This window comes from Phaethon aethereus, assembly GCF_964289735.1.
Source record: "Phaethon aethereus genome assembly, chromosome: 7".
Taxonomy (NCBI): domain Eukaryota; kingdom Metazoa; phylum Chordata; class Aves; order Phaethontiformes; family Phaethontidae; genus Phaethon; species Phaethon aethereus.
The window spans coordinates 25,534,552-25,556,459 of NC_138583.1; the positions used below are offsets into that span (position 1 = coordinate 25,534,552).

The following is a 21,908-nucleotide window of genomic DNA, read 5'->3' on the forward strand; positions in this document are numbered from 1 at the left end:
TTTTACTCTTTTTAAAAACAGTGCTTACATAGCTCGAATGCCTTGAAAGTCAAGGTAAAAGCAAATATTAACATGTTGGTTTTCACGAGCCCCGTTGTTAAACGGTTACGTATGACGTGGTTGGCAGAACATCAGCAGCCGAAGCAAACGCGCTCATACTCGCTTCTTCCTCCCTCAACGCTGGGCTAAGCGTTGTCCCCATCGGTACGGTGGGGAATGGGACGATGACTTTATCCTCCACGTTGTCTCTCATTCTGGTTCCCGAATGCTCCAGTGAGTTAATTACTAGCAGAGGGTGACGGGACCGCGAAATGGCGGGGCCGGCTGCCCAAGTGGAGCCGAGAGGGCAGGTCCAGCGCTGTTGTGCTAGATAGCGTAAAGGCAAAACTTGCCGCACTTATAATGGATAATTTATGATGTAACCCTCGCAGAAACAGAGCCCCTCCATTTTGTGAAACAGAATGTCCTCTAGAAAATATTTGCACTTAGCTAGTACACGCAGATTCAAGGAAATTCTTTCAGGAGGGTTTGAGTCTAATAAAACGGGAATGTGTGACCTGGCCTGCACCATTATTTGCCCGGTTTTATCCTTTTGTTATTATTTCCAAATGTGGAATTCTCATTCTTCTACAATTCTGCAGGTGAAGCTAGGCCAAGAAAAAACAATGGTCTCCCACAATTACAGGGAGCACCTACTAGGGCTGTAACGAGGCTAGCAACGCAGGCCAGCATCCGGAACGGCACGCGTTCCCGTGGGGGTGCGGAAAAGTCCCCGCCAGCACCCAGGAGCCCGGTCCCCGCGTGGGCGAAGAGGTGCTGGCTGGAGCAGTGGGACCCCCGCGGGGCCGGGGGCCGTTCGCTCTCAGCCCTTCTCTACGAGCAGATGGGTTGCCTCGGCCAAAAGAGCACAGCGTTTGGCTCCGATGTTCCGGGATGCAACGGTTTACAGATGGTATGGTCCCCTCCTCTTCCAGGATGTAAATCCTCTGGGACGGAGTCTGTGCCATCTCTACGTGCTCGTGTTGGAGCCTCGGTCCTCGCATGACGCAGAAGACAGAGCTGTTGTAAGCACATCGCCGGCAAGCTCCAGGTCTTTTTTGCTCTCATATTTACAGTTTTACCTACCAAAAGAGCTCCTTTTAAAAACGTGAATGTTTCTACTTCTGACTGCCAGATATTACAACTGGGAGAGCTGGATTCTTCAAGTGTGTCCTTGTTTCTAGTTATAAAAACCAAGTTTGGACAGCAACGTATAATATTTGCAAAGGGTTTTATGTTGGCGTTGAGGCACAGACGCGGCGGGTCTCGGTACCCGGCGTGAAGCAGCGGTCGGTGGGGCTGTGGGCTGCGGCGGAGCTGCCGCTAGCACGGCGTGGGGAGGCTGTGGCTGCGGGACGAGGAGCGATCAGGATGAATGCAATGACTATTTTCCAGAATGTAAACAGCCTCGCAGCTTAATGGCTCTATTTACGTTGACGGAGATCAGGAAACACACTTTGTTATTTTAGTCTGAATAAGCTCACGCAGATGGTAAGCAGAAGCAACATGTTTGGAGTTTCTTGTGTTCTCTGACAAGCCAGGTTGCACATGAGTGTGTTAGCCTTGCCTTTGAAAAGCACTTGATTTTATCAGCCTGTTTACCAAACTGTCACAACAACGCACAAAACCACAGAAGACGCACATGCTGATATGGGAAATGTTTGTGTTTTTGGTAGCGGAAGAGGAATAGGAGCTTTCTATGTTAAATGCAATAACAAGCCATTTTTTTTCTACAAACCACGGAGTGAGATGTCGAGCAGGAAGCCGGGGAGAGAGGAAGATGTTCCGTGCGACAAATTGCTCTCCTCTCCCACCACCTTGAGCCGCCGCAGATGTGTGGGGTGGGATTTGTCAAGTTGCTCAAAAAAAGCCATTTGCATCGTATCGTTTGCCGGCACCAGCGAGTCCCCCATTCCCTCCCGGCCAGAGGCTTCCTGAGCCGGTGGGCCGGCTCCCCATGAGCTGGTGTTGTGGCTGTGGGAGCCGAACGAGTTAAGCTGCGCGCGCCGTTCCAAGTGGGAGCGAAGAGCCGTTGCAAAATGTTTTTCCCCCCGTTGGCTCTGCGTGTTGTTTCAAAATTAAATTGGTTCTGGTTAGCAAACAAGAACAGGACGGCAAAATTAAATTTTCTGAGGAATGTTGTGAATCCTGTGTGAAAAATAAACCCCAAAACGTTTTTTCCCTCCTGCACTCTTTGGCTTGCCTTCATCCCCTCTTTGCCTGCCATCCCTCCCTCTCTGCTCCCTCCACGGACGTGCCGGCGGGTGGCGAGGCTGGTGTCCTTATGCTGAGGTGCTGTGGTGAGCAGCACTCGGAGTTAATGGGAGCTGGGATGTCATGGCTTGGCCAATAGTTTTTTTTCTTTTCCCCTTCTACGTATTGTCCTGTGTCGTCTTTTCTTGCTCCTTTGTTCTCGCTGTCCTCCCAGCCCACCCCGTGCCTGAGGGACACTGTTGCTCCCTCTGGCAGATGAAGGCCGTGCAGATCCAGAGAGTACCTCGGACGTGTAGAGGATACGGTATTAATTTTGGAGGCAGGATTGGACCTATAAGGTATAATTCAGCCTCACGCAGATGACTACTGCTGGCCATCTGCAACGCTTCAGTCTCGCTGGAGTCCAGCACAGACTCTGCATTGGAGGAGCTACACCCACATAGGGCTCTGTGATGGACAATACAGATTTCTCCCTGTCTGCTTCTATCTTCCTTATTTATTTATTTATGTGCAGATGGAAAATCTTTGACACAAATTGGCACTCCTTAAATTCTGTTCCTCTGGAAAGCTCCTGCAGTTCTTAAAAGCTTCTCCTCCATTTGGTCAGCCCTGCAGGCATTCGCTGTGCACTTCATAAGTCATTTCTCTAGTCATTGCCTCAGTATTTGTGTCAAGTCGTCTTGGATCTTTATTTATAATTTGGCGTGAGGTTTGTTCTGAGGGCTCAGCAGACTCTCGCTGTTTTGTGCGAACTAGGACATCTTGCTCCGGGACCTTTAGGTGGGACAGCAGGTTACTCCGAGTTGAGTTTCGTCATACTCATGGTGCATGTGAAGTGCTGGGGCTATCGTTATTTCTTGGCTTTTGCTATTGCTTTTATTTGGGAAGTAAGACCCCTGATGCCTTGTAACGCTTGGTGCCCTGTGCCACTGATTCCTGGAGGCAAGGAGTGTACCCTGGGAGGTGTCACGGCATGGTTGCCCCTCTCATGCTCTTCTTCAGGCATTTCCTCTTGGCCGTTGCTGGGGATGGGAGGCTCAAACAGTCCTCCAGCATGATGTGGAACAACCACGCAGGCTCACCTGACTGGGGAAGACGGACAGGGTCAGACAACAGGTCTAAGAGAAGAACAAATGTCTCTGAGGAGGCAGTATGGGTCTGCTGAAACCTTGATTCCAGGCGGCGTGTGAGGATGGGTGCCTTGTCCCTGTGAGCAGCATGTCCTGGAGCAAGGCTGTGCATTGGACCCCATGTCTGGAACAGGGCTGTGGCTGTCGTGGGCAGCCAGGGAGCACTCCTCCCTCACCATCAGACCATCAGAATAAATAAAACAGCTCCACTTACACTGGATGAAATCAAGTCTTCTGGATTGTGGCCTAAACACGGTCAACAGCTCCTCTGGGCCCTCAAGCTGCCAATAGCTTGCACCTCCTAGCGAGTCTGTCCTTGGGAAGGAGCCATTAGAGGCTAAGGAAATTTTGCAGATCTCCATCCTTCAAGAAGTGGGAAATCATCACTGATAGGACTTGCAGCACCTCTTGTGTCAAGGAATGGGATATGCAGGAAACGCACTGATTAGAACCCAGCTCTCAGTGCAATGCCCCAGCCAATGCCCTCCTGGAGCGTGGTTATCAACAGCATTGCCAAAACTCCTCCAGGGCACCTCAGAGGCTGGGTTTCCCTTCTGCTCTGGCCTTGTGGTCATTAGATTGCACTTGGGTGAAGAGCCATCAGCAAGCTAATGAGGTTTTCCAGGTCCCTCTGATAGTTATGGGCTTTTGTTGCATTTGTTGTGCCAGGACTTGCATGTGCTGGGGTGCCAGTAAAGTTCACCAGAAAGAAATCATGACTGACTAGGGCCTGAAGCATCAGCTTGATAAACCTCTTCCCACCGCTGCCACTTCTAACACAAGTGCTGCATATGTGACTTCTTGATTGGATGGCCAAAAGTGGTCTAGAAAGACATAGTCATCTGTTTCTACACACATGCGCACAATATATTTCACATTCTTCTGAGTCACTGTAGATATCTACTTCTTCATTGCCATCAGTCTTTGTGATCAAAGCTGTTGTGTTGCACAGCAGTGCACCACCACCAGGTCTGGCTGGCGTCTGGGCTTGGGGCTCGGGGCTGCTGGGAGGATGCTGGGGCTGCTGGAGTTTGCTGCTGCTACTGTTTTCATCCTAGGCACCCTCCATCTCTCTCCATTTTCTTTCCAGGAGGTGTTCCTGGTGCCCAACCTCTCACTCTGACCCCTTGGTGCTGATATAGCACAAGAGCATGTGGAAACCCAGGTCGGTGGTTGCAAACCCAGTTTGAATGTTTATAGTTTTATCCTGTCATCTGTCTTTAAATGTGAATTCCTGATGCTAAAGTTTTAGACTGATGGCTTGAGGAGATGACCTGAAATCTGAGTGAGAATCTGTTGAGTCATTTCTGAGTGCCGTGAGCATAAATATATTTCCCAATCCTGAAAGTGTAATGTTTATCAGCTGTACAATAATGCACAACCAGTCTCATTTTGCAGGATCAGGCTTCCAGCATCCACAGCCCTCAGCGATAAATGGAGCAAGGTCATTACTAAGCTGGAAAGTAAATTCTTTTGAAGCATTTCCTCTCAGGACAAGACCTAGTCTTTTCCTCCAACTGCTAACATCTTCCTCCCCACTTAGGGCAAGCCTGTAACCTTTCTCAGACACAGAAACTTTCCCGTTCTCTGCTGTCAAAACCCCTCAGCCCTCCTTTTTTGTCTCCCTTTAATCTTCCCTAGTGTGCCATGGTGCGTTCATCTGCCTTTCGCTGGGCTCACCTTTTCTTGTACTTCCCTCTTCTAATGCTGCCCACATGGTTCCCATTTAATGAAGGTGGGAACCAGTGGGCATATCCCATATGCAGTCTGAGGGGATGGGATTCTCAGGTGGAATTATTTAATTAGAGACTGCCATATGGTTTTGGGGGAATTAATAAGTTGGGTTCAGTATTTTCCATGCATTTATTTTTCAGTGGAGATTATGCCATATCTAGAAAGATAACGGTTTACTTAACCAGCAAGATAGATGCAGTTAAACCCTGAGAAATTGTGCTTCAACCTTTATCCCCGAGAACTGCCTCGGAAGGCTCTCTCCTCTGGCTGGGGGCAGAATCCCTTTCAGAGGCTTAACAGTGGTTATTTGTTTAGCTGAGTAAGTTTAAAAAACTGACAAGTACATGGCAAAAATCTCAGATCCTTCTCCCAGAAGGCAAGCCAATGACACCATTAGCTTAATCCAGCACCTCATATACTCAATTTTAATACGACTCTTTAGCTCCAGAATATGATGTATTTTCAGTTGAAGGATTTGCGTTCCAGTAGTAAGAGGGGAGAAGGAGGGAGGGCAGTGCTGTAGGTCACTCAGCAGTTGGGTACATAGATGTATTAAAAAACATGCAGAGGGTCTCTCTGGGAAAAGAGCTAGCACCTGGCATCTAAATGCATTCGTTGATTGGAGTAACTCACGGCAGAGCCTCTTGCTGCGTGCTTAGCTGAGTCCCACGAGCGAGCCGTGCTCTCATCTGCCTCTGCTGCCTGTGTGGTTCCCTGCATTTTTGACAGCCACCTCTAGCCATGATACAACTAATGGATGATATTTGGAGCTACTGTCATGGCAGGCTGTGCGAGCACCCCTCTCCCTCTCCACAGCGACCGAGGATGTGCTAACTAACGGGGAGGAGTTGCGCTGGCAGCAGCGGCTGCAGAGTAACTGTTGTGAAATTTAACATCCATCCCATCCAAGTCCATGTATCTGCAGTGTTGATCTCCAGGGCTGGGCTGGCTTTGGGTTCTTCTCCAGGAAGGTGAGGAGGTGTAGAGCTCCTACGGAGTTCACCTGAGCTGCTTTAGGTGCTTGCTTTGCAGTGAGTCATGCCTGTTCTTCCCTGCTCTCCTTAAAACGATAAAGAACAGTAGTTCAGATGATGATATCTCCGTTGCAGTAAAGCTGGAGGAGATGCATTCCCCCGAAGCTCTGGCAAGCAGTGAGAGGAAGCCGAGGGTATCGGAGAGTGTGTCTGTCCACAGGAGTAAAGCAATAAGTACGCTCCCAGTATATCATGAGTAAAACCATTTCAGCTAAGTGCAGCATTATTGCAAGAGGGTATGGCAAAATTCTGGGTGAAAATGCAGAAAAAGTGTTTATTAAATATGTATAAATCTCCCGTGTTTGACAAAATGATCTGACACAGATTTCATAGTGATAACTGAGCACTTTTGTGGTTTAGGTTTCCTAAGTGGTCTTTCATCTGCTCCTCCCCCTCTTCAGGTCTGCTTCTGTTTCACACTTAAAATTAACGTAATTAACAGCCATGTCACAGTTAATTTTTTCTATGGAAACTAAAGCAAAGAGCTGTCTCTTTGTCAATACATTGTTTACTCTTTTGCACTGAGTTACAGATTGATATTTTCTTCTTTCTTCCTCTTATTTATATGTATTTGCAGGGTATTTTCCTGCTGTTCTTTCTGCTGCTCTCTCCCCTGGACCCACAGCACAGCTGTTGCCTCTCCATGTCTCACTGGTTGGGAAATGCTGTTTTAAACTCCCTTCCCCAGAGATCCTCTTGACCTGTGCCCTGAATTTGTTCAAATTTGCTTTTTTTGAAATACATTATCTTTAATCCGTTGTTCTTGTTCCTTCACCGCCTTAAACTGCTGAACTTTATGGTTTTGTAACCACTTGCACTCAAATTTACTTCCAGTTTTGGACTATTAATCAACTTTCTGTATCAATAATATCCAAGTAGTAAACATCCCCTCCCCTGCTGCTTTCTCTTCTCTAGAGCAACTTTCCCCCATGCATTCCAGCAGCTTGGTATGTCTGGGACTTGTCCTGCTCTGTCTCTAGCAGATGAGAGGGTAACTAAAATTACCTGTTCCTACCAACTTCGATCATTTGGCTGCTTCAGTCAGATGCTCAAAAAGGCCTCGTCTGCGTCCTCCTTCTGATTAATGGAGCTCTGTGGGACATCTCCTGTTCTTCTCTCTCTCTCTGTCCTTGGGGACATGCACAGAGTCTGTTTCTCACCTATTCTTGAACCCCAAAGTATTCTTCATGCAAAAAAAACCCTTCCCATTTCTTCCTCCTGCTTTCTAAACAAGTTACACCTTCTCATGTCAGTATTCCCCTCCAATGGTGTCTTTCCACAAAGCATGTGTGAGCCTAAGTGCTCTAGTTGTATATGAGGGCTTTAAAGTAAACTTGTTTATTCACTGTTCTCCTGGCATTTACGAGCAGATGTGTATGATCGGAAGGCTGTCCTGTTACTCAGAATTTTTCTCTGAGCCTACTGCAGTTTCCCTTTCCCTTAGCCATATCCCGAATATTCAGTTGGTTTTAGGGCACACACCAGCTTTTCTAAGTGGCTCTCTTCTGTTCAGACCTAGTTTCCAGTCCTTTCACCAGGTTGGAGAGGTACCAACATCTTTACCCAGATGCTACTTTTTCCAGCATTGTCTCTCTGCAGAAGACCATCTGCTGGGCAGCAGTGGGCACTCGAGCACAGCTCTGTGACTGGTGCAGAGGAGCAGGAGTCTGAGCAGACCTATCTTCCCTCAGCACGTCAATATTGTTTCATGAGATCCTAAATGTCATGCACAGCAGCCCTTCGTTGACATAGCTTGGTAAGACTTGTAGGACGGCAGAGCTCCAGAACTGGTCGGAAGCTTGGAAGAACCTGCATTACAGTGAAGATACTGAAGACCTGCAACAAGTGCTGCTTAATGAAAGCCTATTTAGAGGAGGCTTGATCTTAATCTTGAGCCATCCAGAAGAAACAAAAACCTAGCAGGCAAGGGTATAGCAAGATCCAGTCACTAGAAGGCCAAAACAGGCAAGTTTGGACTAGAAGCCAGGTGCCTATTTTGACCATGGGCATTAAATAACCGCAACATTTTATGTGGGGATAGGCTGATTTCCATACTTGCAGCAAATTTTAAGGCAGTGGTGGATACCTTTACAAAAGATCTGATCTGTCCTGCTGAGGGACTGGGTTTGACTCCTGCATTCCTTGTGCGCGCCCCGCGCTGTGCGGTGCGGGACGTCAGGCTAATGACGCTGGCCTTTTCCGGCCATTCATCTGTGCCTCCAAAATCGGGTTCAGACTCCACCCTGTGTGCTTTGGTACAAGATTCCCCCAAAGACTAGCTGGGGAGAGCTCCTGCCAAACCGGGTCCCTCCAGCTGAGCCGTATCTGCGAGCCCAGAGGAGCAGGAAGAGCCCGGGCCAGTTCCTTCAAATATTTTACAGATTAAGACCAGGGTCTGGGATCTGTGGGAAGTCGGAGGAGTTCACAGACCCCAGCGGGTTATGGTCCTTGCTGCAGAGCTAGTGGTCTGCGCCAATAATTGCCGTCTTCCTCATCCGCCTAGCTTGGTTGTTCGCTATCGCGTTCAAATGCAATGACACTCGGCAATGTGGACAAGCTCTCTGACATTATTTGAGTGCAGCTGGAGGCATCTACTTTAGCCTTGAAAATGCCTCTTTCTTGGCAGCGCTTTCTGTTTATTATAATGCTGTCTGTAATGTGCAAAAGTACATTTCTTTTTTAACTTCCTTCTTTATGTACTAAAGAGTGTGGTTTTAATTAAGGATTTCAGATTGAAACATTTCCGGTTTTATGCGTTGTTTTTTGGTTGGGGTTTGGGTTCTTTTTTTTTTTTTTTTTTTTTAGGACAGTTTTCAGTTAAAATGTTTTAGAGTTTTGAAAAATACCAGATGCCCAGCTCACAAAGTGTGCGAAGAGCCCTAGTCACTCCCTCTTCCTCCCGGGGAAATCAGCCGCTCCGCCGAGTGGGAACAGCCAGGGACGGCTGATGGCGAGAATGGGGTCAGCAGGCAGGAGAGGATGGGCCAGGACCGGGATCGGCGGTTGTCAGCGGCGCACCGTGGCTGCAGCTCCTCGCACGATAGAAAGGTTGACTCAGACCCATAAAATGAAGTACCTGATTTTTGTGGATTCTGGGTTTACCCCCCAAAGAGCTAGGGATCGTCAGGGGAGGCGGGCAGATCCTGGCTTAGCAGCAGAGCATCTCCATTGCAGCGCCAGCCGGCGAGGGGCATCGGCCGTGCCCCTGCCATCCCTGGCCGCCGGCCGCAGCCCCCACCCAAGGGGACGCGAGGCCAACCCAAACAACTTGTAAAATAAAACGATTGTTTTGGTGCACATCAACTGCCGTTAAAAGGAAAAACAAAAACAAGCCAGATTTTAGTTCTTCTGGTAGTAGAAGAGCTTAAGAATGTCCTATAAAGGCACCCAAAATTTTTGAAAACAGCAGGCAACGAGAATTATGTTAAAACTGGGTTTCTCGAGCCAGTCCCATGATTTTTGGGAGTTTGACTCATTATTTTTGAATGTTGGGGTTTGGCAACGCTGAAGTCCTCAGTTTGAATTTGTTCCCGATGTGGTATTTCAGCTTCCTAGGACGACCGATCAGCGTCCCTCTCCTCCGGAGCAGCGGGAGACCTGGGGGGGGGAGGTAGAGAGGGCCGGTGCAAGGCACTGCGCCTTCTGCGGCGCCGGGGATGCCGTCGGGTGGGTCTGGCTCGCATCCCTGCGCGAGGCTCTTCTGAATCAAGCCGTGTGCCTGCCACATGACAGCAGTTCAGGCAGCAAAAGTGGAGTATGGGAGCTGCCAGCCGGGCTGAAGGGAACAGGTGAACCGGGGGCACAGCTTACCTGTGTTAAGCACTTTACTGGGATTAAGTGAACGTGTTAAAAACACACTTCATACCTGTATATCTTTCCTTCCACTTTAGCCACCCAGCCTGTACGCAGGGTGTTGCTCGGCTCATGCTGCCCAGTTCACTTTTTTCAGGAAAACACTGAAAACATCCATCCTCCATCCTCTTGTTGCAGTGTTAGCACTTCAGGTGCTGTCAAGAAAAAGCATTTGTAAAGAAAACCTTGCAACTGAGACACCTTGGAAGAGCGACGTGGATGTAACTTGCCTGAGCAGCAAGTGATGCACAGGGGAGCAGGTCCCCATGCTCCTCCGCGTGGCTTCCTCGGCTGGGGAGCAGCACCGTCCAGGGACTAGGTCACCTCTCCTCCCTGGCAGCACAGAAATGGCTCACGTTCGCGCCTCGGGCCAGCTTTAAACCGTACAAATCGCCATTCCCCCCACCCCTGGGTAATGCTCTGCAGCTGCCCAGGTATCCCTGCCTCAGAGCCCCCCATCCCACCGTGGTCTGCAGCCCCGTCCTCCCTGCGAGGCAGCCAGGGAGGGCATTCGGTCCTCCCATCAGCCATCCCCATCCATCTCCAGCTGCCTGCCTATTTGGGAGCTCGCAGACCGCTGAGTGCTTGAAGAGCTGACCACTTCTTGCCTATTTGGGAATGCTTTTAAATTGTTCCAGAAACTGCTGTTTGTTGATAAATCGGGGCGATCATAGAGAATTGTTTTAGCTAAACTGTGTAAAAGGAGGAATGAGCTGCAGCGCAGCACTGCCAGCTGTCATTGGATTTAGAAACACACATCATAGATTTTGTTGCTTTTCAGACAGCTGCACTTATAGCTGCTCTTATAGCCATATAAAACAGTCATTCTGTCAGCAAACGGTCTGGCAGCGGAGCTGGGTTATATCTGCAGCCGTGATCCCAAGCCGCAGCGGGTTCGCTCCCTCCACAAGCCCGGAGGAAGGTGGCTTTGTGGCATGGGCTGTAACCTGTCCCCGACATCGTAGCTTTGCACAGGATAAAGAGCAAAACACTGGACTGTGCCCGCTGCCTGTGCAGGGGATGGTGCCGACAGGGCTTGCCTTTCAGCATCCCTGGTCCTTAGGAATGGGTAGTTGCTGCCCTGAGAGCGTGTTCTGGATTTTTTTACCCCAAGTCTGCTGCTCAAGAGTCTGTCTGATTTACAGACCACCGATTGTTACAGCAATACTCTCAGAGATCAGGCTATGTCCTCTGTGGTCCATCCCACTCGGACTTCGGAGCTAAAGCTGAGAGCCCCAGGAACCACGATTAGATTCTAAAGGATTTCCTCAAGGGAAGCGAGATAGTGCAGATTTATCAGATTTGAAACTTTCCATAGGAGCAATATCACTTTCGATAAAACCATGTCTGGGAAGGGTTTCCTATGTAACAGATCAACTTTAAATGCCCACGCAAAGTAGTATTTGAATATTTTATAGACATTTTATTTGCATTCCTTTATGCAAAGTGGAACCAGCTTCAAGCAAACTAGCCTAGCTGCATCAGCAGGCTACTCCACGGGTGAGCTGTGAGAGCAGGCGCGAGTGATCGCTGTGCACGCTCTTTCACACCAATCCCTCGAGCAAGCAGCGTCAGTGAGAAGTAACGGCAACGTAGGCTATCGCCGTCTCTCGGTGGGGTGAGCTGCCTCCTGCAGAGGCCCCGAGGACGCCCAGCGGCGCAGGCACCGTGGAGCAGGGAGGGTGCTGATGAGCTGCACCCCTGTTTTCTCTGGAGCAATGTCCATGGCTCGAGCCTGGTGATCTGGGGCCGCCAGCAAGGTGTGCAAGAGCAGGTGGTGCTGAGAGTCTTGTTTTCTCTTGTTCTGTTCTTCTGCTCTGCTCAAACCTGTAGCGCTCTCCCCACCCATCTCCATTTCCCTCCGAAACTTTAGAAGATGCTGGATTCATCCCGATCCAAAAGGGAAAATGTCTTAAGTTATGCAGCAGAAGAAAGCAGCTTGCTTAGCTGTAATGTGATCTTGGTTCCTTCCCAGGCACCAGGCTGGAACAGAGGGTTTGGAAATTGCCCCTCTGGCCATTGTCTGAGCTTTACAGCATTTGGAGATTGAACCCAGATCCCACATCTCTTCTGAAGCTCCATGTCAATTTGCACTTGTTCCTAGAAACCATTACTGTCCTGTGAGCTCTTTACCATGCGAGGATTGAAAGCAGAGCTATTCTGCTCGTTTGAGCTCTCTTTTTTTTTTTTTGCGTGAAGGCAGAGCTCAGGGCTCATTCCTTTTCCTCACCATCTGAGGATTAAGCCCAATCCTGACTGTTATCCGACCTCGATACCATTTACACACTGAACCCAACGCCTATGGTTTTTATCTGAGCCCTTACAGTGTTTGGAAGCAGGCCATGCCCCTTGTCTGGTATCAAAAGCATTATATTAATTTGGGATTCATTCCACAAAATGAGGCTGTCAGCCAGACTCCTTAGCAATTGGATATTGAACCCAGACCTCGTGGTCGTCTTCCAAGTTATATGCCAGCTGGGAACTCGGCCCACAATCCATGGCTGCCGGCCAAGCTCCTTATTGGCAAGAGATTGACACCAAGCCCCCAGACTGCTATTTCTGTACGGTGGTGTTAAGGACTAAACCTAGCTCACATGGTCAGCATAATCACCTCTGCATTGGCAGTGAAATGAAAAATCTAGTTAAAGACTTGAATGAATATTGAGGGTCGATGTTCAGCTGCTTAAAGACCAGGGATGATGACAACAATCCCCTTGGAACAAGGCCCCCTTGATACTCCGGGGGGAATAGCCCCAGATCCCCCATCTGTCATCCAGCTGGATATAAAATCCAGGTTCTCATTAACACACACTGCGCAGCGTTGCTTTACTGGCTGGCAGTATTAAAGCCAGTTCCTCCAACTTTCAGGTATTCTTCAGATGGGATTAAACTAGATCCCTTTTCTATAGCACTGTTAGTCTCTGCCAAAGTACTTCTTGTCACTCAGAGCAGACCTCCAATGCTGCACCTTGCCCTGGGAAGCGCTTCCCGCGCGCGGCGTGCCCCCCGCCTTTGCTCCCCCGCAGAGCGATAAGGAAGCCTGGGAGGTGAATGAGAGCAAGGGACGGTTCTGCACACCTCCGTCCTCTTTGGGGGAAATTGGGAGCCTGACCAGGTAGAGGGAGCATTTCAGGTGAAACGTGTGTCTGAGGCAAGCGAACTTTTCCCTCCTGCCAGCAATTTTGCCTGGGAATTCTTCAGCTTCTTTACATGGTGTGGTTTTATTGCATAGCAAAATGCTTCAGAAGACTGAATTAAAACCAAACAGCTTTCCAGCTGGGATGGTCATCATTAGAATGCAATTTCCAGCAACTGTGTGGGTTTCTTGGTAGCCTTGAAATCTTTAAAATTCTCTTTAAGCAGCAACTTTGAAGGAATGGCTTAGCATGCAGCTAGAATAGGAACATCTTCCCATAATCCAGCAGATCCAGCTGGATGTTATAGTGCATACGGACAATGGGGGATGTTGCTTTTCCTCTGAACTAGCAGTGATGGTGAAGGCTACTCTTTGGTCCTCTAACTGTGCAAATTGTGGATGGGGGTTTCTGGCTTTCCTCTCTGAAACCCTACCGTGACTGGGGATGGAATCCATGGGAAGATTTCAAGCCAGCTTTGCAGACCTGTCCCGTGGGTCTGGAGTTACTCCAATTGCCTGTTGCATATCTTCTGATTCATATTTATTTTCTAAGAAAATTTGCTAAGTCCTTGCCACACACATGTGGTTTTATGAGGATTTTCAGCCCAAGAGAGCCAGTGCAAATGGGATTCAGCTGACTATGGTGGCAATTTGTTTGTAAATAAATTTTCCATGTACCCACTTGTTCTTCTATAAGTGGGAATACCTTTGTTTTTCCATCCGTTGCTCTCACCAGCCATGTTACTCATCTCCTGTCTGAACACTCTGTACCACCCTTTCTGGCCCCACTCTGTAAAGCTCTCTTTGGGCTTCTCTTTGCTCTTCGCCAGGTCTTTCCCAATCCCTTCCCTCCGCTATCTCCTGCGGGGTGCTCGAGGGGCAGGGGATGCTGCTGGCTTCAGTACGGACACCAGGAGCTGTTTCCAGGGATGCTCCAGGCATTGCTTAGAATTTATAGGGAATGCAGAGTCGAGCAATACCCATGATTAGTTAAAATTGTTATTTCTAGAACTGCATTTCTTTGCCTTATCAACAGAAGGGTTCATCTCCTGCATTTGCTTGGTCTCTCAGCTAACCTGCGGATTTGGGGAGTGTGGTGTGTTCTGCCTGCTCCATGCTCAGCTCTCGCCCCATCCTCCTCGGCGCTGGCACGCGATGTACGTGCAAGAGATGGACGTGGTGAACGGTGGGGATAGAGGGAGAACAGGCTCTTCTTTCCTGTCCTCCTGGTTGACTTCCCAGAGTTACGAAAGCCCCTGGCATGCCGTGCCATGCCCCGCCACCCCTCAGCCCACTGGCTGATCTCAGCATCTGTCTCAGCGTGCACATGAATTTCCACTCTTCGTTGCTAAACCCTGCCAAAGCAAAATTCCTGAAGCAGAATAAAAAATGTGGAAGACTTTCAAACCCAGAGATTATTGAGCTGTCCCTCTTACCAAATGGCAGTCAATACTGTGTTCTTTATAAAGTCTCTAGTATAATGCTTAATTCAGTAACTATAACTAGAAAGTCTTTTCAATTATTTTAAACTGCCAGAGACATTTTAATGTGCCTTAGGTTTTGTGTTGGCATGCCACAGAGTTAAGTGCCATCCGTCTTTCAGAGAACTGAATTCAGAATTTAGCCTCGTATAAAAAGGAGAAAGATGGGAAAGAATCCCAAAGGGCATACTTGTCCCACGAACCCCACCACCATTCGTGGCCTCACAGACACCTTCTCCTGCATTTTGAAATTGTTTGTCTCCCTCTGTGCAGGGTGAGAGATCCATACAAACAACCAAAATCTTCAGTTCCTGTGCAGAGCTTCAGCTGGCAGTCACCCAGCCCTGCATCGTCGGGTGGTATTCACTCGCCAGATGCGTTCAAGCCTCTGCAACCGAGGATGTAAAAGTTCGAGAAAGCCCAAATATCTTCTGATTTCTTTTTTGTGCCAGGGCCATGGGGCCTCAGCCTGCTGGCTGCTGTTAGTCCCAAACCCATCGAGGCAGGAGCCCACCCCCATTGAAACCCGCCAGCACCGCGCTGCCGCGGGTGCGAGGGAACGAACACGTAGCTTTGCTGCCTTGGTTCGCCTCACTCCCACTGCGTGAGCATTAGTAAGTGGCAGAAACTGATTGTCAGCATCCTTGCACTTTTTTTTTTGTCTTTTTTTTTTTTTTTTCCCTTTCCTTCTCCCAGAGCTCAGTGGCATGTGAGTGCTGAGTGTGAGCATCTCTGCACCGGGCAGGGGGGGAGAAGGGGCAGGCAGAACGTCTTATAAATCCAGTTCTGCTCTATTAAGATTCATTCTGGTATGGCAATGGCTTTTTCTGTTGAAATGTTTTGTGAAAGCCTTGCCTAATGATCTGTTAGCTGGGGAAAGGTTAAATTCCTGGAAGATTTCTGTGTTTGATGAAGAAAAAACAGTGCAATTATCCAGAATTCAAAGTGAGTTTTAGCCAGCTGTTAATAATACTGTGATTCTTCATGTTCTCATTACTCAGAAGTAATGTGGCTGTCCATAGTCATGCAGTAAAATATTTATAGCATTCTCTTTTGGCCCTGTTTGTACTTACAGAGGGCTGGTCATCACTCGAGGTCTTCGTTTTGCACTTTTAGCCACCCGTGACAGTGCTCTTCTCATCTAACCGCAGCTGTCCACAACAGAGATATCCGGTTTAAGGAGGTCATCTCAGGAGGGGCCAGACATGCCCTTTAACCACTAACGGTTGGGCATCTTGTGCGAACTGGCCAGCAAGGCTCTGCTGGAGTCACTGGAGAGACTGGTGCTTCCAGATTCACGCCATGCCAAGACCGTGCCAAGGATGAAGGAGATAAATGGTCTTGATACCTGATACTCTTGATACCAAGAGCGCCCATATTAACAATGTGGTTTGATGCAGAGATAGGTTTATTAGTAGTTTTCTGCTCTTTGTGGCCTGATTGCAGTCTGCCGGTTGGTTTGTGTGCCGGGAGACCACTGGAAACCTGCAGGAGCAGCCCCCAGGCATCTGTGCATTTCTCCTAGCTCGCTCTCCCGATCACTGAGGTTTCCAGCTCAGAAAGTCACGGCAGAACATGAAATACACGTGGCATCTCTGTGTCCAGGCGCACAGAAACAAAATAAGTGTCATGGGGAAAATATAATTTCACAGTGTCAGGCCCTGCACTGGGTTAAACAGACGGCTTGTTTCCTCCGGTGGATGCATGGAAAATCAATTCCCAGTCCTCTGCAGAGGCTCCTAAACATGAACCAAATCCCCTCCTGTGGTACTTAAGAACTACAACTGTTTTGCACCAGCGAAAAGGTTTCATTTCTAGCAGAGGAGCTGCAGGTAACACCTTTTTGCTATCTTCATGTTGTCATTTAGGTGTCTATCTTATCCTCTCTATAGGAGTTTCATTTCAAGTGCAGCTTTTTGCCTGGAGAGCTGAAGTAAATGAGTATTAAGTAACTGTATCTGTCTCTAATTCACTAAGCATCCAGAAAAACAGCTAATGTGCCTGAACTGGTGGGATGAATATATTAGATTAATGTAATTCAGCTACTTTTCACTCAAATAACTAGTAGCATTTAGAGAAAGGTTGTGAAAGGAATTAGGAAATTCTTTTCCACATTTTTCCTTTCTTTTGCTTTCTATGACTTTGCTGTGTTACATTAATGCGAGCTATCCAGTTAGCTTATTTCCTTGACCCTCCTTAAAACATTGCTTTTAAAATAAGTTTATTCTTTTCAGACCTCAGAGCTGGCTCCGTATTCACCGAGGCTTTCAGTGACCAGGAAAGGCGACAGAATAAAGGCAGACGTGCAGGCTTTACGCAGCTTATCCCGAACAGAGCGAGCAGCTCCTGGCTGTCACCACCTCGCTTGCACCTCGGTCCAGCAGTGCGGGCACAGGCAGTGTCGGAGCGTCACCCCTGGTCTTAGAGCAATTCCCTGAGCGTGTGGTCGCCTGCTCTCCATCCCCTTCAGCTCCCTTGGCCATGGTGGTGCATGCTATCACCTTAGTGCCATGGCAAGTCTGATGTATGTGTTCTCTGCTCCTTTATACCCCTCTTTATTGGCAATGTGTAAAGAGACCCAGAGCAGGCTGCCTACACCCTTCAGTTTACCGGCAAATTACTGGTAGCTGCTCTCAGAGTGCGTATTTCTCACTGCAGTTCGGTCTAGATCAGGGTTATCTCACTTGCCACAAGAACATCATGTGCAATCGTGTCAAAAGCCTTAAAACCATCAAGGTATAAAACCTAAATGGCTGCTTTGCTGCCCGCAAGCCCTGCTCTCCTATCAGTAGATTGCTTCAGTGTAATTTGTTCTTGACACATTCCTGTGGCTGTTGATCATCTCCTTATATTTTGTAAGCGCTGACAAGCAGCTTGATTGTTTGTCCAAGTATTTTTCTGGGGCCTGAAGCCGGCCTGGCTACTCTGTAATTCCCCGGTGCCTCCTTCCCCTCTTCTGAAAGCAGAGCCCTCGGTCTGCCCGCCCCAGCCCCCTGGAACCTCCCCATCCCCGGTGGCTCCTCGCAGTTAAGCGGTTGCATCTCCAAGGCTGCTTCAGGAAGCTCGCCGAGTGTCCTGGGATGCAGTTCAACAGGCAGGGATGATTGAAAACACCACAGCTATCTAATTACTCTCTAACCAAATCTCCTCTCCTTGTCGCATGCGTTTTTATCCTGTTAACACTGGCATTAGCTTCGTCAGGCATTTGATTGCTTTTGAGTTTTTAGTGAAGAAAAAAAGCATTAAGCGTTTTGGCTCTCCCAGCAGCGCCTTGTGCTAATGTCACCCCTCGCTGAACCTGTCGGCTCTTTCTCTGGTCTCTACTTCTGCCGCCGGCTGGTGCCCCGCTGCTCGTGAAGGCTACCGCATGGCAGGGCACACGCCGGCCGGGGAGCTTTGTGGCCAGCAGCTAGGACACAAGTCCCCCAAAGACCCCAGCACGCCCAGAGGGCCACCCCAGCAGCAGGGCTTGGCCAGGCTGTCACCAGGCAGGGAGCCCTCGCCACCCCATGCTCAAGGGGTGGCACGAAGCTCCTCTCCGTGCGTGCAGAGCAGAGGCTAGCTGGGTGCGTGGTGCACACCTTAGAGGCTTCTGTTTGGTTATCGCTGGGGCTTGGTTACCGCACAGGGGATTGCGGGAGCAGGGAGCAGGTTGTGGCGGCGTGCAGGAGAGGTGGCCGTGGGCTGGCAGCCCTGGGGTGGTGGTTTCCTCCTCTGGTCCCCAGGCACTGCAGGGATCTGCTCTGAAAGAGATGCAAGGCAGGATAAGCACAGGAAAGGCTGAACTTTCCTTGCCAAGAGCGGATGAAAAGAGATGTTATAAAGTCACTTGTCTCTGGTAACATGGCCCCTTGCTCTGACACAGAGGTGGAGGGCATCCAAGTTTCATGCTGGAATCCTTCATCCTGTGATGAGCCCACACCTGGAATCCTATCCCAATTTCAAAGGTCAGGTGCATTTCTGTGGTTACAGATGTCGTGGGGATGGCATTTGACCCTGGCTCATCCTACACAGAAGCCAAGGTCTGATGGACAGCAGGATCATTTGAACCTCCCTGGAACTAGCTTTCATTTGAATTACAAGCTGTTTTTTGTTTCTTCCCAGCCAGGTCTCTAGACAAACTCTATAACTTTGCTGACTGCTCTGGCCTTCACCTGATCTTTGCACTGAATGCTTTGCGCCGAAATCCCAACAACTCCTGGAACAGCTCCAACGCCCTCAGCCTTCTGAAGTACAGTGCCAGCAAGAAGTACAACATCTCCTGGGAGCTGGGCAACGGTGAGTGTGGGAACAGGAGAGCCATGGAAATGGAGCTTGCTGTAGCAGAGAGGTTCTCCCTTTTGGAAGAGGATATTTGCAGATCCTGGAACGCTTTGCCAGTGTGGGTTCAGAGAGATTTAAAGGCCCCTGCTATAATGCAGCACCATCTCTAAGACAGACCTGGCATGTGTTTGCACCTTAGCAGGAGGTTTCCATCAGTTGGTATTAAACACATGAAATGCTTCTGCCCTGGCTGCTAGGTACAGCCGGTGCTGGGGTGGGCAGACCAGCAGCTGTATGGGCTTCTGTGGTGCCAGGGGAAGTGGGGGACCCCACCAGGACAGGAGCATGGCACCAAGGTGCAGGTCCTTCACCCAGCACACCGCGAAAGGGACGCGAGAGGAGGTGCTGGCACAGGAGAGCAAGCGATGGCCCTCATCCACGCCTCAGAGACTCCTTCTGCTGCTCTGCAGAGCAGAGAGGCAGCTCTGTGGAGCTCAAGCTGTGCGACAGCGTGTGAGCTGTGTGTCTCTCTCCGGAAGCGCGGATGAAGGAGCAGAGCTGGCAAGCCTTGCTTGTCTATTTTTGTTTTCCCAGAGCCCAATAACTATCGGACCCTGATCGGCCGCTCGGTGAACGGCAGCCAGCTGGGGAAAGACTACATCCAGCTGAGAAGCCTGCTGCAGCTTATCCGCACTTACTCCAGAGCAAACCTCTACGGGCCGAACATTGGGAGGCCCAGAAAGAACGTCATTGCTCTCCTGGAAGGGTAAGTGATGTTGCTTTGATCAAGAAGAGATCAGAAACCCCTTCTGAGACTGATGCCCTTTGCAGCAAGTAGACTTGTTCTTTGGCTTCCTGATGTCCAACAGCTGCCAGGACAGCAAGGCTCTGCAGCTCAGCCACCGCAGTACCAGGGGCTTGTAGACATGGCCATCTACACTGCTAAACTTCTGCAGAGGTCCCTGGTGGGATTTTGGGCCGGGCTGGTTAACGCTCTCCCAAGTATTCTCAGCGTTTCCCAATTATTGTCAGACTGAGGTGCCCACCTTGTTGGGATATGAAGATAACACAGTGGTGTGGATGCAGGCTGCTGCACGCCTGTGGGCTGCAGGGCCAGGAGCTGGGTCCTGGCACCACTTACCAGCATGGATGTTGTCTCAGAGTCCTCCTAGACAAATTGCTTTGCTCTTCCCCTTTGGTGGCTGCTTCTCCCCGTGCTTTCTCCGTCTGTGCAGAGGAAGAACCTGCAGCAACTTTCTTCACTGTCCAAGCCCCCCTTGCTCTGTCCTAGGAGAATTGGCATGTCTCTAGTTTGGGGAGGCCAGAGGTGGAGAAGGAATGGTGACAGTGAGGGACGCAGACACCTGGAGGTGACATTGGACAGCTACAGGAACCAGGGAGGTGTGGGAGCCTGCTGGCAGCAGGAATTGGGACTGTGCAGCTCCAAGACCTTGCAGCAGAGGGGAAATTCCCTGCAGGACTGTAAACAGAAACTCCAGTGCAGAGGGCTGGGCAGGGGGAGGTGTGGAAGGGACTCTGCTGGGAGCAAAGCTGGGTCTAGCATTCATTAACATCTGCATGAATGATCTGGCAGAAACAATAAACAGCACACTGATGCAGTCCCTGGCGAGGTGGGGAGGGAGCCAGGGCCAGATTCTCAGCTCTGTTGCAGCAGCACGAAGAGACCATAAAGCTGGTTGAACCAGCCGCGGCGCCAGCATCCCTCCAGCTGACAAAAGTGGGGGAGCATCCCCCGTGCCCACACCACGGCGGCCGCCGATGCCACACGGGCACAGCGCTTGCTGGAGCCCCGGCGTTCGGTACGGCGCGGGGGGGAGTTACAAAACGTTGTAGTAGCCTTGATCAGCAGGAAATCTATTAGCGCCGGGAGGAGCGGGCTGAGTAAGGAAAACAACGGGGATGAGAGCCAAGAAGCTCTTAGAGAAAGGGAAGTCCTACTGCTGCATTTGCCCTTCGTGCGCTGCAACCGGGTCGCAGGGAAGAGGGGTCAGAAGAGCCAAGTGGCACGGCCAGGGTGGTCTGGCAGCTCTGCGTTGCTGGAGCCATGCTCTGACTGACGGCGAACCCGGGAGCGAGGCTGTAGCGTGCAGTCTGATGGAGAGGGTGGCAGAAACACCATCTTGAATGAAAGGGAAGGAAGGTAAGAGCTAGGGTTTCAGCAGCCCTGGTGATGGGGTGGTGGGGGCTCTCCAGACCCCCACACTGGTCTGAAAGAGCTGTAATGAGCCTGCCTGCTCCCAGGCTATATGCTGCTTCTCTGCTGCCATCCCTGCATGCCAGGGTGATGCTGGTCCACAGGTGCTCAAAGTGATTTCTCTCTCCCAGGGAGAAACCTTGTGTCCTGCACTCCAAACCCTGGTTTCTGCAGCGCACGGAGAGCGGCACGTGCCTGTGTGGCCTTACAAGCCCCTGGGGTCCTGTGAGACAGGAGCTGCTTGTCTCTCCACATAAAGACCCCATTATGACCAAGCAGGGCATAAAGAGGAGGAACAAGTCTGATTACACAAAGACAAAGGGTTAAGCGCTCGTTTGCAGTGTTTGGAAATGGAGCTGCAAAAGGACAAACAAATAACCCCCAGTGCCTAAGCTGCTTATTCCCAGCGACTCCCTGGGGTCTCTTCAGTACTCTCGGTTAGTGCTACCGAGAGCTCTGCCTTCTGCAGCAGCGTCGCAGAACTGGTCGCTGTGATGTGGCTCAGCGTGTGCCTGGGGCTGCCACGGCCAGGACGTGCCTCTGCGGGTGCTGAATGAGCACCACACTGCCAGCAAGCAGGAGAGAGGAGAAGGGATTTAGGAAGGTGCTCTCAATGGCAAGCCTGCTGTCTGCCTTGCTAGACAACCATGAGTGGTCTACATAGCGCTTGCAGTAGGATGAAGGCTCCAAGGCCAGTGAAGTGTGTGCGGTTAATAGTCCTGATCATGCAAAATCTGCAAAGTTTTTCTCTTATTTTAAAAAATGTGATGAACAGCAGAAGACAAGCAGATAGGGAGAGGTAAGCCAAGT

The 21,908-nt window shown here is 49.9% G+C and overlaps 1 protein-coding gene across 1 annotated transcript in view; it reads left to right on the plus strand.

Moving 5' to 3' along the window:
• The window catches only part of HPSE2 (heparanase 2 (inactive)), a gene marked incomplete at its 5' end in the record, with an annotated part of 110,677 nt that overhangs the window by 53,835 nt on the left and 34,934 nt on the right, over positions 1-21,908 (plus strand). Inside the window, 2 exons of the mRNA XM_082002169.1 lie at positions 18,725-18,898; positions 19,478-19,649. Of these exons, the coding sequence (XP_081858295.1) occupies positions 18,725-18,898; positions 19,478-19,649 (346 nt within the window). The remainder of the gene's footprint in view (positions 1-18,724; positions 18,899-19,477; positions 19,650-21,908) is intronic.